Below are 16,888 nucleotides of genomic sequence, written 5' to 3' on the forward strand. Positions count from 1 at the left end.
AGATATGTATTAAATTGTAGAAATGTTTTTAGGATTTCACCTTCTCAAAAGTACTTGAAAGTTGTTGCACAACCTAAACTTCCCACCCTTAAACCGGCCATAGATGGTTTCCAAGATTCGAACCATCTATGGGATTTCACATGCTATTGTTGCTAGCAGCTTTTATAGCCGCTGGCAATAATCACTGTGTTCTCCCAGTGGGGACAAATCCCCCCCCCCCAGCCTCCCCGCTGGGAGAACACAGTAGCTCTGTGGGAGTAATTTCCCCATCAACACTGACTGTGTTGATGGGGGGATCAAGCTATTTTCTTTTCTGCAACCCGAGATATCAGGAAAGAAAGTCACACCATATATGGCCTGCCTTAGGAATAATTCACATGTCCTAAACTGGCCATGGTGTTGCAAGCATACTGTGGATACATGAGGCCATGATCCAGGTAATTCAATTAGAGGCGGCCATTCACTCTCTACAACTCAATGACAGGCTGGAAGGAGACAGGGCTATCTGCAACTGTAAGCATGTATCTGCATGTATCCACACATCCAGTGGTTACCTGTGGTTAGGAGACAGATTGCGCCCAGGGCCAAGTCTTTGGCAACATAACTACATTTTGTTCTTGTAAAGTTGGAGGCTGTTAGCAAAGGTAACCCAGTGCATTAACAACATACAGAGGGCTAGAGAGAGATCTAATTTCTTATATGCTACTGTCCATATGAGATTTTCAAATTGTGATTATGCTACAGGCAAACATTCTCCATGTGTGTCACATACATGTCATTAGTACAGAACCTGACAAAATTACTGCTTACCCTTAATATTATAGCACATTGCTTACATTTTGTAAATAATGTTGCTTCACACAAAAATAAAACACATCATTCCAAATCATTCAACAGGCTCACTTTGCTAGTCTTTCTAAATAAGTTTCAGAATGATAGATGTTTGAAGTTTTGAATGGAGGTGGGTGTTTTTCTGCACACAGCTGACTTCTTGTCTCCTATTTCACTGACTAAAATAAAGGATCGAAATTTGGCCAATTCAGCAGGGACTGACCGCATTTCGACCCATGTATGGGCACCTTGGCTGTACAGAAGTCTATCTAATGATCGACTTCTGTACAACCAGCCTGTTGGGTTTTTACCCAATCGATCAGTGCCGCTGACACTGGCAACACTGATCATTGTATTTTGATGGGGGAGAAGGCTTCCTGCTATCAGAACACAATAGCACAACGGGGGAGGATCCCCCCAACCGTGTTGAGTGTGTGGATGAGGGAATTAGAGAATTTTTTTTTTTTTTTATGAAAAAAAATTATGAATGTATAGGCTGCCTAAGTCTTCCTGAGTCTCTCCAAGAGTCTAAAATTGTGGATAACACAAAATAGTAGATGGCAGTGTTAAACGTTTCATAAATAACAAATGCACTTATAATTGCAGGGGAAACGTGTTTATTATTTTTTTTAATAGGAACCTACAAAGCATTGCACCCTCGATCAGTAGATCACGGGTACAGTGCCAGGCTCCTGCAGACTCTTCCTCCAGCTTCATGTCTGTACCAAGGTAAGGGCTTTCAGTTGGAGAGCTGGAGGAAGTGTGAGTGGACTACAAGTGTGGTGATTAGCCCTGCATGCTGTCATGGGGGCTGGTTTTGTGGTGGGGGGTCTAGTTTGCACCATCTCTGTCTGCAGAGAAAAATGTGCTCTATCTTTGCTGACTGGTTTTTAACCTCTTGCCCGCCGCCCTAATAGAAGTACTGCTACAGGGAAGCAGGGCTGCGCAAAATCACATATATATATACATGATTTGCATTTCCAGGTAGGGGGCGTACGCGCCGCCCTACTCGCACCGCCATTGGCAGCAACGGATGTCAATCACCGGGTCCCAGCTGGAGATTCCCTGCCGGCACCCAGCAAGTTAAACTGACAGGGTAGAGACCTGTGTGTAAACAACACAAGTCTCTCTCCTGCCAGCAAGTAAATGCTGATTTGTATTTCTCTGCACACAGAAATACACAGCAGCGTGTTTCCCTAGTAAAACTCACACAGCACACAGTTAACCCTTTGATTGCCCCAGATATTAACCCCTTCCTGCCCAGTGCCATTAGTACAATGTCAGTGCTTTTTATTAGCAATGATCACTGTATTGGTGTCATTGAGATTTTAGTGGCAGTTAGTCACTTCCCACCCAGTGTCGGAATGCCCTCCGCAGTCCCGCTATAGGTTGCTGATCGCCACCATTACTAGTATAAAAAAATGAATATAAAAATTCCAGTATACAGTGAGGAACAGAAGTATTTGAACACCCTGCGATTTTGCAAGTTCTCCTACTTAGAAATCATGGAGGGGTCTGAAATTCACATTGTAGGTGCATTCCCACTCTGAGAGACAGAATTTAAAAAAAAAAGTCAGGAAATCACATTGGCACAAAAATTCAAGAATTTATTTGTCTTGCACTGCAGAACATAAGTATTTGAACACCTGAGAAACAGCAAGAATTCTGGCTCTCAAAGACCTGTTACTGTGCCTTTAAAAAGTCCACCTCTACTCCACTTATTAATCTAACTTAGTAGCACCTGTCTGAGCTCTTTAAAGACACCTGTCCACCCCACAGTCAGTCAGGCGCCAACTACTACCATGGGCAAGACCAAAGAGCTGTCAAAAGACACCACAGACAAAATTGTGGACCTCCACAAGGCTGGAAAGGGCTACGGAGCAATTGCCAAGCAGCTTGGTGAGAAAAGATTAACTGTTGGAGCAATTGTTAGAAAATGGAAGAGGCTAAAGATGACTGTCAGTCTCCCTCGGACTGAGGTTCCATGCAAGATCTCACCTCGTGGGGTATCACTGATGATAAGAAAGGTGAGGAATCAGCCCAGAACTACAAGGGAGGAGCTGGTCAATGACATGAAGAGAGCTGGGACCACAGTTTCAAAGGTCACTGTCGGTAGAACACTATGCCGTCATGGTTTCAAATCATGCATTGCACGGAAGGTTCCCCTGCTCAAGTCATCACATGTCCAGGCCCGTCTGAAGTTTGCCAATGACCATCTGGATGATCCAGAGGAGGCATGGGAGAAAGTCATGTGGTCAGATGAGACCAAAGTAGAACATTTTGGTCTAAACTTCACTCGTTGTGTTTGAAGGAAAAAGAAGGATGAGTTGCATCCCAAGAACACCATCCCTACTGTGAAGCATGGGGGTGGTAACATCATGCTTTGGGGGTGCTTTTCTGCGAAGGGGACAGGACGACTGCACTGTGTTACGGAGTGGATGAATGGGGCCATTTATTGTGAGATTTTGAGTAACAACCTCCTTCCCTCAGTCAGAGCATTGAAGATGGGTCGTGGCTGGGTCTTCCAACATGACAACGACCCGAAGCACACAGCCAGGATAACCAAGGAGTGGCTCCATAAAAAGCATATCAAGGTTCTGGAGTGGCCTAGCCAGTCTCCAGACCTAAATCCAATAGAACATCTTTGGAGGGAGCTGAAACTCAGTGTTGCTCAGCGACAGCCCCGAAACCTGACAGATCTATAGGAGATCTGTGTGGAGGAGTGGGCCAAAATCCCTGTTGCAGTGCGTGCAAACCTGGTCAAGAACTACAGGAAACGTTTGACCTCTGTAATTGCAAACAAAGGCTTCTGTACCAAATATTAACACTGATTTTCTCAGGTGTTCAAATACTTATGTTCAGCAGTGCAAGACAAATAAATTCTTTAAAAATCATACAATGTGAATTCCTGAATTTTTTTTTTAAATTCTGTCTCTCAGAGTGGGAATGCACTTACAATGTGAATTTCAGACCCCTCCATGATTTCTAAGTGGGAGAACTTGCAAAATCGCAGGGTGTTCAAATACTTCTGTTCTTCATTGTATATATTGCCATTTGTAGATGCTATAACTTTCACGTAAACCAATTAATTTATATGTATTGGGATTTTGATAGCAAAGACATGTCGCAGAATACATTTTGGCCTAAATGTATGAAGACATTAGATTTAAAAAAAAATTTTTAGTGGATGTGTTCTCCTATAGATGTTGTTGATTTGTTTCAAAATTGTCGGGATGTTTTTGTTAACAGCGCAAAAAATTAAAACTGCACAGGTGATAAATACCATGGAAAGAAAGCTCTACTTGTGGGAAAAAAAAGTACATAAATTTAATTTATATAAAGCGTTGCAAGACCGCGCAATTGTCAGTTAAAGTAATGTAGTGCCGTATCGCAAAAAATGGCCTGGTCAGGAAGGGGGGGGGGGGGTTGAATCCTCTGGAGGGCAAGTGGGCTCTGGGGGCTGCCTTGTTCTTTCCTGCTTAACTATGTAGTGAGTTACTGACCTGGAAAATAAGTATACAAGACATCAGATCAGATTTTGCTGACTTTATTAGCTGCAAGTCTCCCCTGTGATTTTTAAGTGTTTCCCCTTTTGTGTTTGTATGCTTGCAATTTTTGACTCAATGACTCTTTTAATGGTTTAGTAAAAGTTAAATTGTATCTAAACTCAAGAACAAAAATGTAATATATTGCAGCTTACCAGACCTTAGATGTGGTGGCACATTCTTCTTTTTTTCCAGAGAGTTTCACCTGGTAATTCTGCCAGTAACACACTTTTTATCATATGATGGCAGTGCTTACTAATTGTACTGTATCTATGGAGGAGCACAGTTGTTACCTTAGGACAGGAAGTCTGACAGGACTACAGAACACCTCCCCACTCCTCCATAACATAGGAAGAAGGTATCCTGTAGTTCAGAGGTGACCTGATAGGACTGCTTCAGATAAAACTGCACACAGGGGCGGACTGACAACTCATTAGGCCCCCGGGCAATAGGGGATCATGGGGCCCCTGTGTCCTTGCCCAAACTCAAAAAAGCCTATGAAAAAGGTGCCAGGGGCATCTCATGGGGCCCCCTACTGACCCCTGGCCCTCGGGCAGTGCCCGAGTTTCCAAATGGTCAGTCCACCCCTGACTGCACAGCAACATGCAGGGTTTACAGGATTTTTTAGAAAAATCAACACTATTACAGCATGCAACATTTCTATGAAAATCCATGGTATACCATTATATAGGAAGAAGGGTCAGCTACACACCGGAGGATAGATGAATATAGTGTGTATTTATTGATCCATAGGACACACAAAACACCAGGACACGAATACAGGACCTGTTAATGCGTTTTACACGATCTCGTGCTTAATCATTGCTACTACAGTGATAGCAGCAGTCTTCCAGGTCCAGTGCCAAGCGGCTGCCCTTCTGCAAATTAACCACACTGGGTTACTTACTTAGCACTGCTGCCTTTCAGAGAAAGCATTGTATTTTGTCAGTGAATACAAGGCCTCTCCATCTTGTCCAATCAGCGAATGCCTTGTCCTTGCTGAGCAAGTGACTGCCTGTTACTATGCATAAGGACTTGGCACTGGACGCGAAATACTGCTGCTATCTATGTACTACAGTGACTTGCAGCTTACAAAGGCATCAGTCAGGTATGAGATATGCATATTTACAGTGGTCCAAGCTGGACCGTTGTACCTATGCTATTAAAAGCATACCACAACTTCCACATGAAACAATAACTATATTTTGCCTCTGTGCAGTAGCTTCCTGTAATAAAGACTATCAGCTATGCTCTCTCTTCGTGCAGAATAACTGGTCTTGTAACCGTCCCCTCCTGTAGTTTTCTGTTACTGCTATCTAGGTTAACAAAGGCAGCTGGTGCACAAACAATTAATTTACATCTTTTGTGGCTGCTGAAGAATATATTTAAATGAAAATGTTTGTGCCTGGAGTTCAGATTTAATTTTAATGCTTAGGAAACTCACACTGACGATAACCCCACTTTTGTTGCAGATTCTTACTCTCTGAAAAAAATGCTGTTTGTTTCACTTGTCCTTTCCAGACTGATTCCTGATTGGGAGGGTCTGCTGTCATTACAATCACCTGAGCAAATCTCAGTGTTCTAATGAGGAAAGCTGCAAGGGTGTATAGCAGGGGTCTATAAACTGCAGCCCTAGGGCCAGATGTGGCCCTTTGCTAGCCTTTATCCGGCCCTTGGGGCACTATTCCTCCCAATGATATGAAGCAGTATTCATCCCACTGACACCAATGATGGGGCACTACTCTTCCTCCTACTGACCACCATCCCTGAGGCCATGTTTTTTCTCACTGATGCTGGGCCTGAAACATTTTCTACCCCCACTGGCAACACTTCGGCCCTCTTAAAGTCTGAAGGACCATAAACTGGCCCTTTGTTTAAAAAGTTTGGGGACCCCTGGTGTACAGAATGCCTCCAGGTTGGCATATTGCATTGAATTTTGTTGCCAGTTTTAGAAAATTATTATCAGCTGCAGAATAAATTGGTAATTACCAAAGTGTGGCACTGTTTATATGTCTGTCCGTACCCCCGATATGGGCAGCCACTTATTAAATGACCTGAAGCTCAATAGACTATGAGAGCGCTCACCAGCCCCTCACAATTCATGGAGAACAAAAAACCGTCAGCTGCAAAGGCTTATGGAACCTGTATGAATTAATTCACCAAACTCTGTGGATGAATAACAGGGCTCATGTGGGCTGAGTCTCGCATGCCCGTGCTCTTTTCAAATTGAGACAGCCGAGTGCAGAGAGAAAATCCCCAGCCCGCTGTCATAGGGAGGGGGATAGATGCAGGAGTGGGAACATGTTACACCTTAAAAATGGGTGGAATATGTAACATGTTCCCAAAGGTGAACTTATCCTTTAAGTTTGGCATGGCTAAATGGTTATAAATACATGTATATATTCTATTTTGCAACATTTGTATTCACTGTTAGCAGGGAAGCCAAAACATTGTTTCTGTACAAAGTCACATTAAAATTATGAGTACAAAATGCTCTGCTATTTGCTGTTCTTTCCTGATTTTATTCTCTTCTTATTATTACAATATAGCTGTAGGTTTAAAAAGCACAGTCTATTCAAAAAACGCTCTAGTCATTGCATTGTGACTGGAGAATCTGCTGTAAGTACAAAGTTCAAAACCAGACATCAATTACGGAGTTCACCTTTTACCGTTCTCTTTGAGTTGTACATACAGTCAGGTCCATAAATATTGGGACATCGACACAATTCTAACATTTTTCGCTCTATACACCACCACAATGGATTTGAAATGAAATGAACAAGATGTGCTTTAACTGCAGACCGGTGAACGGTGTAGGAATTACAACAGTTTTCATATGTGCCTCCCACTTGTTAAGGGACCAAAAGTAATGGGACAATTGGCTTCTCAGCTGTTCCATGGCCAGGTGTGTGTTATTCCCTCATTATCCCAATTACAATGAGCAGATAAAAGGTCCAGAGTTCCTTTCAAGTGTGCTATTTGCATTTGGAATCTGTTGCTGTCAACTCTCAAGATGAGATCCAAAGAGCTGTCACTATCAGTGAAGCAAGCCATCATTAGGCTGAAAAAACAAAACAAACCCATCAGAGAGATAGCAAAAACATTAGGCGTGGCCAACACAACTGTTTGGAACATTCGTAAAAAGAAGGAACGCACCGGTGAGCTCAGCAACACCAAAAGACCCAGAAGACCACAGAAAACAACTGTGGTGGATGACCGAAGAATTCTTTCCCTGGTGAAGAAAACACCCTTCACAACAGTTGGCCAGATCAAGAACACTCTCCAGGAGGTAGGTGTATGTGTGTCAAAGTCAACAATCAAGAGAAGACTTCACCAGAGTGAATACAGAGGTTTCACCACAAGATGTAAACCATTGGTGAGCCTCAAAAACAGGAAGGCCAGATTAGAGTTTGCCAAACGACATTAAAAAAGCCTTCACAGTTCTGGAACAACATCCTATGGACAGATGAGACCAAGATCAACTTGTACCAGAGTGATGGGAAGAGTATGGAGAAGGAAAGGAACTGCTCATGATCCTAAGCATACCACCTCATCAGTGAAGCATGGTGGTGGTAGTGTCATGGTGTGGGCATGTATGGCTGCCAATGGAACTGGTTCTCTTGTATTTCTTGATGATGTGACTGCTGACAAAAGCAGCAGGATGAATTCTGAAGTGTTTCGGGCAATATTATCTGCTCATATTCAGCCAAATGCTTCAGAACTCATTGGACGCCGCTTCACAGTGCAGATGGACAATGACCCACAGCATACTGCCAAAGCAACCAAAGAGTTTTTTAAGGGAAAGAAGTGGAATGTTATGCAATGGCCAAGTCAATCACCTGACCTGAATCCGATTGAGCATGCATTTCACTTGCTGAAGACAAAACTGAAGGGAAAATGCCCCAAGAACAAGCAGGAACTGAAGACAGTTGCAGTAGAGGCCTGGCAGAGCATCCCCAGGGATGAAACCCAGCGTCTGGTGATGTCTATGCGTTCCAAACTTCAGGCTGTAATTGACTGCAAAGGATTTGCAACCAAGTATTAAAAACTGAAGTTTGATTTATGATTATTATTCTGTCCCATTACTTTTGGTCCCTTAACAAGTGGGAGGCACATATGCAAACTGTTGTAATTCCTACACCGTTCACCTGATTTGGATGTAAACGCCCTCAAATTAAAGCTGACAGTCTGCAGTTAAAGCACATCTTTTTCGTTTTATTTCAAATCCATTGTGGTGGTGTATAGAGCCAAAAATGTTAGAATTGTGTCAATGTCCCAATGTTTATGGAGCTGACTGTACATAATCTGTTTGCTTATATCAGGCAAGGGTAGAAGGAGCAAATTATGCGAGAGAGAATAAAGACCCCATTGTGAGTGTTTCTAAAGGTTAAATAACAAGGCTGATGGGGAAAAATGGAATAGAGGAATAATAGGGTTCTTGCCTATAGTAACCAGCCAGGCTTTATCCTTTTACCTTTCAATTTACAAAAGTAAACCGGGAATCTGGTTGCTCAGGGCCATGCATGTATAGGGCTGACCATACTTTTTTTTGTTCAGCCAGTAGGTTGATCAAAAAAAAGACCCAATTCCTCCATCCACACATTATGTCAATGGGGAAATCGTTCTTGCTGAGTTACTGGTATACTGAAAGCAGAGAGTTTCCACTGCTGCCAGAATACACTGATCAGTGCTGCCAGCTATAGCCAGCAGCGCTAAATGAACAGGAAAAAAATCCAACAGGCCGGTTGTACAGAAGTTACTTGGTAGATCGATTTTGCACAACCAGCCTGTTCATACATGGGCCCTGCTGAACTGGCCAAATTTCAAACCATGTACGGCTGCTTTAAGAGGCAAAAAAAATGCAGCTTAAAGAGTCTGCAAGCCTGGATGTCTGAGTAATGTCCCAACAGTGTAATAACAACACTTATTTTCTTACAGTATGACCTTTGTGCAATGAAACCACCTATGTTTGTACAGCATAAATGATAGGGAGATAATCAATAAGGTACTTCTTATGCTGTTAAACTTCTATTTTTGATTCGAACGTAGGACATTTTATTATCTCTGCACACTTGCCTCATAGTGACTGTTTTGGAACCAGAGTAACATTTTTTTTTTTTTTCTAAAATTTTAATGTTACCCATGAATATAAAAAGAAAAAGAGCAATATAAACATTTGTTAGCCTTAGCAACCAGTTCACTGAAATCTTATTGATTGCCATGAGTTATGGATTTTTGTACTCGTTAAGCACAATATTTTTAAGCCACTCAATAACTTATTAGGTGCACAGTGCTTTTACTTGACTTATTGTGCTGACTGCTAGTTACATCTAAAAGAGAGAAGCCTTTTCGTAAATTGAATTCAGTTCAATGCTGTCATTTTCCCTTTAGGTCCTATTCTGATATCCTTAAAGCCTGGTGTGAAAACGTCTCAGACAGATGTACCCAGTGAGGAGCCCAGATTGCCGGCTAAAGAGCCAAAGAAAATATATGAGGAAAAGGCTCCCACAAAGACACTCTGGGAAATAGAATACAAGACAGAGATTATCAGAGAAGACAGAGCAAAGAAGAGGGGCACAGAAAGAAGACTAGAATCTAGGAACTCCTTTATTGCCAATGGATTGGACTTGTTTGAATGTCCTCCACCTAAGACAGAAAACGAGGTATGGCTCATTTCACATGTATGGCTGTTAAAGCTATAGATTGTATGGGAAGTGTTTAAAGAATATGATATATGGTTTACCTTCTATTTAAATGCTGAGATAATTCATAACACATATATAAAATGGTAGCAAATGTCCAGAGTAACCTGATTCAGACTTCATTGTTTTAGGATAGTATGTATTTTACCTGAAATGAATATAATAAATTATGGGTATTTTTAGTAAACTTCCCCCTTTTAGACTCCAAGGCCCTCCACCAGCATGACTGCCAAGCCTCACACTTTCTGGGAGCCTCAAAGCCTATACTTATCTTTTAACTGACCTTCGCTGATAAACAAATACCTGGCCATATAGGTCATAGAAAAGGTATTAGCTTACTTCCAAAGGAGACAGTGATTTAAAGCAACTCTAAAAAATACAAATTAAAGTATCCCCTAGCAAGAAGCTAAAGGGATTTTAGAGACTTAAGGTTATTTACCTTAATGCATTCTGTGCATTAAAGTTAAAAACCTTCTGTGCCAGAGGATCCCCCCCAACCTCCCCTTATACTTACCTGAGCCCGATCTTGATCAAGCGATGTGCATGAGAGCAGTGGCTCCTCTTGGCTTTCTCTCTCCTCAGTGGGCAGATTGATAACAGTGTGAACCATTGGCTCCTGCTTTTGGCAATTAAATTCTGTGACAAGGGAGCAGGGCTGAGTCTGTGTTTTTTGACGCAAACAAGGCGGCTTGGGAGTAAGCCCCCACAAGTGCTCCCAAAGGAGGCCGCTTTACTGTGGGCAGTAGCCAAAGAGGAGGAGTCAGGAGCACCAGCGGGGGAACCAAGAGGAGGTTGCCCTGTGCAATACTAGTACACAGAGCAGATAAGAATAACATGTTTATTATCTTAATAAAATGTTGAAGTTTTACTATCACTTTAATAAATGCTCGCCTCTCCTACCTCCAATGCGGCTGATCTCTGCTGTATTAAAGATAAACCATCGCCCAACTATGACACTTCCAGAATTGTCAGATTTGTGGCCTCCCACTGTGCTCATTTTACTACCCTCTACATCATTACTGTGTCTTTTAGTGATGTAGGGGCTAGCAGGTGGGCAGGGGATACTTTAGTTTACATTTTTATTTCAGCATCTTAGTTCATTTAGGATCCTCCTGGGCCATTGCTTTCATTCTTCTGGCACTGGCTGGACGTTGCGGCTCTCCTGTTCCTCCAATGCTGGCATTTTCACAATAACACTGGGGAGGATTTCTGCTGCTTTTCACCATATTGTAATATTTCTGTTTGATGCAGTTAAACCTTAGCAGCAATACCTACGCCTGAATCTTCAGTTACTGCACTTACTACTACACTTACCTGCAAAATTTCAGGCCAGTCACTGAGAAAATGTGTTTAATTTGCATCAATGTTATGAAGCCTGCATGCTGCTTAGTCCCTGCCCCTTGCATATTTTTCCTTGATCCAGATCTGTCTATTAATAGTCTATTCTATTGCTCTCTGTCTGTGTATAAAAAGTTTAAGATGGCAGCCTTGTTGTATCTTATGTTTCATTCAGCAGTGATTGTGTGCTCCAACTTTGTAACAGTGTTATTTTTTTTTACTGTGCAGTTATTGCAAATGTTCTACAAACAACAGGAAGAAATCCGCAGATTACGGGAACAATTGACCCAAAGAGATATTCAGATTCGACAGCTCGAATTGGAAATCAAAAACGTCCGCAACAGCGCAGCCCCCTACTGACTCTACTCCACTCACAGGCAACAGAATGTAACTTTCAAAAATGCCTCCAGAAAACCATTACATTTTATTTTTATGTGAAAAGAAAAAACATAATTACCGGAAACCTACATGTGCACGGAATATTTATCATTGTTTGTTACCAGTATTTTTAATATAATTATTATTTTTTAATTTCAATCATTGTCAGTCCTAGTGGACTGCTAAGCCTATTCACCAAAGGTTGAGAAAACAGATGGGAAATAAAATGTCAGTGCACAGGTGAATTCCTAGCCTGCCTTTGGAAATCCAGTGGAGAAAATCGAGTACTCGTATAGTGATAGCTTGCTAATGCAATACAGTGCTAGGAATTTATTGACAAAAAAAACATAATTTGCTTTCTGTGATTCAAAAATGTTAACTGGAAATCCATTCCTGTTGCTTTGCAGTAAGAAGAGGGAGACTGGTAAAAGGCTTGCTGCATCATAACAAACAGTACTCTTTTTTTTTTTTTTAGAGTCACTGATATATACAGTTTATTTGTGTGACACCTATAATTTTATTTATCCAAAAACAATTGCACTGAAATTCAATAACGTGTGAGGTCCTCTTCACACCTTAGCACTTTGTTGCTGTGTGCTCACATGATTTCTGATGCACATTGATGTGCTTTGCAGTAAGGTAGCTAATTAGATTTTAATGTGCTGCCAACACACCATAATACAACAAAAATCATACCAGACCCTTAACATTTTGTAGTGCATGGCAGGTGTGTTGTGATGTATTTCAGTGCAGGTGCATTGCTTTCCCCAGTAACAGAGCATTACACTGTCATTCAACATGAATGCTTTGCCTGAAAACATTAAGATCCCTTTCACACAGGGCGGAATCCAGTTTGCTCAGCAGGGAATCTGTCCACTGATTACTTGCTGAGCAGAGTATCTTGGGGCAGATGACAGGACCGTGTCTGCTCAGTTCATACATAGAGGACACAGACAGAGCCTACTCTGCTCCATGGGTGGCTGGGAGTAAACTGACAGAGGAGTCTTCTCTCTGATCCGACTCGATGAAAGAGAATATATTCTCCTCAGTTTTTTCTTTTTTAGCAGACCGGATCAGATTGGAGGTAAGGGGGGTAAATAGACACAAGTCTGGTTACACCCGCCTGTCCATAGGGATACATGGACCATCTGATTAGGTCTGCCTGAAAAACTGTCAATAGTTACAGATCCATGATGATCCATGGGTTGGAATTCTTCTTAAATATTAGTGTAATTTGTAGACAAAAGATAAAACTCAGAGCTATACAGAATGAAAAGATATTTAATCTTGTCTGTTTTTGTGTGCACACCTTTGGAATAAACTATTACTTTCCATAAATGGTGATCCTGTTGCTGGAGGTGAAACATATCTCAGAAAACATCCTGCTTCCATAGGATCAGGGTATTGAGCTAGCCATCTCACATAATGCAGGTCTTTAAAGTGGAACTGCACTGCATCTGAGCACCACAAACCAAAAATGCTATTTAATTAATTGTTACCATTCAAAGCAAACTCACCCATCCATCCATGTCTCCATGCTTTCTTTTGCTGAGAAATAATTTTGAAAAATACCCCTGGCATTTCTGGCAGTAGCCATCTTGAGTAAGGGCAGATGATTCATGTAGCATTTACTTCCTGGAATCCATCTGCCCTTTGCTCAGTTATTGGCTGAGCTGAGAACCCTCCCTCCCCTCCTGAAGACTGCTAGGATGTATGACATCATTTGCCTAGGAACTGAAACCAGAAAATAAGAAAAAAAGTTTAAAACCAGTAAATATGATGTACTTTCCTATCTATTTACTAATGCTAGCAGCATGAAGATTAAAAATAGTCCATGCTGATTGAGAGGGTGAAGTTCCACTTTAAAGCAGTAAACCTTTTTCAAATCATCCAGAAGTTGTAGGCAAATTTGTAGATATTAACCTTCATGGAGGGATACAAATGGATAACAAATGGATTAAAGGAAAGCAACAACAAGCCACATAGCCCAATACTACGAGGGGCGTTCAAGTCAAACCAGGACTTTTGAGTTTATATAATAAAAACACATTTCAAGTAGTGTAAACTGCATTTATTTTTCCACATACTCCTCTGCTACATTTATACTCTTATCCCAGCATTTAATGCCTGGAAAGCTTTAGCATAGAAAGATTTGTCAGTACACCTGAACCATTCTAGGACAGCCTGCTTCACTGTGTCATCACTGTGTTTAGCGTTCCCATTTTTGAAATATCACGACAGGTTATGCATCGATTATCCAGGATCAGGCATTCCATGCACTGAATGTTCACAGGAATGACTGCCGTGGGCTGGGAACCACCACAGCCAGGATCGTCACTGATGGACGTACGGCCACCTTTGAAACATTTACACCATTTAAACATCTTACAGTGGCTGAGCGTCACATCACTGTACTGTGCTTAAAATCTTCTGTAGATATTGGTGGGTTTTATACCTTCGTTCACAAGAAACTTCATCACCACACACTGTTTCATGCAAGCACTAACATTGTTGTCTGCCATCTTGATTAACAGTCTTTTGACTGGCCCACAACATGTGCACTACCTATCAGTAATAGAATGCAAGTGTACAATCCAAACGCACACATTCATGCATTAAAAATGGCTGTGTGTATAAGTGGGTGCTGCAGCGACTGTCGGCTGGAACCCAACAGAATCAGCAAGGGAGAATGTCACCAGCACACCAAGGATCACCAATATGGGTCCAAAAGTTTTAATGAACAATCACATAGTTACAGCAAGGCAACTTTTCAGAGTCTCGCAGGCATGTGACAATGTTTGTGCTGGTGACATTCTCCCTCGCCTATCAGTAATAGGACACCCTTGCCACTTACTACTGCATGTAGTACCGTCACGCTAGCATCCCTTTTTATACCTGTAAAATTAAAAGTCCTGGTTTGACTTGAACACCCCTTGTATATACAGATAAATGTACGGTGACTGAAATATTGTGTATTTGTAAGCATCAACCTGTATACTACATCATCCTATTTTTTGCAAAGCAACTGTTAACTTAGTAATGGAGATTGAAATGTATTTACTACATTATCCTCTAGAACAAGTGAAGCAGCTGAAGAATATTTAGAAAATATATTACATTAGCATACTCACTAAGGCATGTACAGAAAGTGCTGTTAAACTGGACCTGTTCCTTACACAAGCGGCGTCTATATCCTATTTTCTAGCACCCACTGACATCACAAAGTTATAAAATATAATATGAATGTTTATTACAGCTAAGAATGTATTCTTTAATTGTGTGTTTTATTTTCGTAAAACATTTAAGAAAATTCATAGATTTTGTGTGTTACCATGTTAAAAGGTTACAAACACAAAAAAGGATGTTAAAAACATTTCAAAGACATAGTCTGGCTTTTTCACCATGACAACATGGAAGTTAAAACATATTTGAATGTGGAATTTTTAGATAAAAAATAGTTATTCACAATTCCTTTTTTTGTTAGGCTTGGAAGTGAAATAGACCAAGCAAGCCAATGCAGACTTCCATTGGCCTAGATAATGTTTAAAGTAATAATAAAACGGTATGACAGAAAAGGTACTGCATAATTGATGGCATTTATTTTAGTTGAATATTTTTATAGATAATGATAAAAATAGTTATATATATATATATTTTTTTTTTTTGTTAAAGAAAATTAGTTTTTTCTTATATTTTTAATTGACATTATAAACACAATCTATGCAAAACAATGGGGAAAAAAACAATATCTGCCTGTATTTATTTTTAACTCCCTGTGATGAAATAAGTGTCAGTGTCAGTACACAATTTGTGATGGCAATCTAATATTACCGTTCCAAAAATTAGTATGATCATATTATTTATCAAATAAAAACAGATATTGGTATAATTTAAAGTAGATCTAAACACTAACTGTAGGACATTTAGTTAACTAAAGCACTGTGTATTGTAAACAATTGCTGTGGTATTGTTTTACTTAAATAGTTTGTTTTAATTTTTATTTCATCCTAAATTTATCTCGGTGCTGCTGATCTTCTGTAACCTCTTCCAGCCACTTTCTAATGGCTGCATATAATTGCTGTAGACTGGCTTCCTAATCGCGACTAAAGCGGACCATGCTTGTCCAATGTGTGTGTCGGCATGGCTGCTTGTAATCTCCACCAGGGATGCTGTGACAGGGTGAAAATGCAGGAGCACTGTTGTTTGACAATGTGCCCCCATAACAGAAAGTGCCTAATCAAGGACTTCCATGGCAATATCACTAGTTGTCCTTTTAATAATAGTTGCAGATTTAAATATATTGAAAACCACTTTTGACATTACATTATCATTTAATAGCTGTGATTTTTTTTTTTTTAAATTGGATTTAACTCTCTATTGAAAGACAACTTTACTTTTACTAAAGGGCAATTGAATGTTATTAAAAATGACCTTTCCCTTTCAATCAGCAGCTCTGTAGTTTTCTGTAAAATGCAATATGGCTACCTGGAGGTGTTCTACATACAGATGGTGTACAGATCGGCCCCCAGAAATTTCATTTCCTGCTTGTTTGATTGGCTCACTGATTTTCCCAGAAGTCTGCTATAAGATACAAGACATATTTCTGGCATCACCTGCAAAAAAATGTCATTTTTGGTGATAAACTCCTGAATTGAAATCCTGTCTAAGGCTAGGTTCACACCTATGCAGCTTTCATTTGCATCCATTCTGCAGTGCTTTTTGTGGTGTGTTTTGTGTTTTTGATGCATTTTGCAAGTTTGTTTTTTTTTCTATCTTGTTGCTGGGCAGATTAAACCGCAAAACGCTTCAAAACTCAATACGTGCTTTTCTACAGAGTCTCCATTGAAGTCTATAGAACCAAAATTGGAACTTTTTGCGGTTAAAAAAAGTCCCTGACCCTTTCCAAAAAACACACATGCAGAGATGTGAACCTGTCCCATAGGAAATCATGTTAAATGGACTGCTGTTTGTTTCTGCAAAACGCAATGGAAAACGCATAGGTGTGAACCTAGACTTAAGGGATGCAGACCCTGACACTTTCCTCATTAAAGCCCTGCAGGTGCAGCAACTGATTGATCATTAGGAACTACTCCC

The 16,888-nt window shown here is 40.7% G+C and overlaps 1 protein-coding gene across 1 annotated transcript in view; it reads left to right on the forward strand.

Annotated features, from left to right (window-relative positions):
* LOC149468030 (coronin-2A-like) overlaps positions 1 to 15,373 on the forward strand; it is a 239,225-nt gene extending 223,852 nt beyond the window's left edge. The window contains exons 11-12 of the mRNA XM_089670955.1: positions 9,768 to 10,039; positions 11,645 to 15,373. Of these exons, the coding sequence (XP_089527081.1) occupies positions 9,768 to 10,039; positions 11,645 to 11,776 (404 nt within the window). The 3' untranslated portion in view covers positions 11,777 to 15,373. The remainder of the gene's footprint in view (positions 1 to 9,767; positions 10,040 to 11,644) is intronic.
* Positions 15,374 to 16,888: the final 1,515 nt, after the last annotated feature.

Source organism: Staurois parvus, unplaced genomic scaffold, assembly GCF_062004578.1.
Source record: "Staurois parvus isolate SC_StPar_1 unplaced genomic scaffold, SC_StPar_1.0 ptg000096l, whole genome shotgun sequence".
NCBI lineage: Eukaryota > Metazoa > Chordata > Amphibia > Anura > Ranidae > Staurois > Staurois parvus.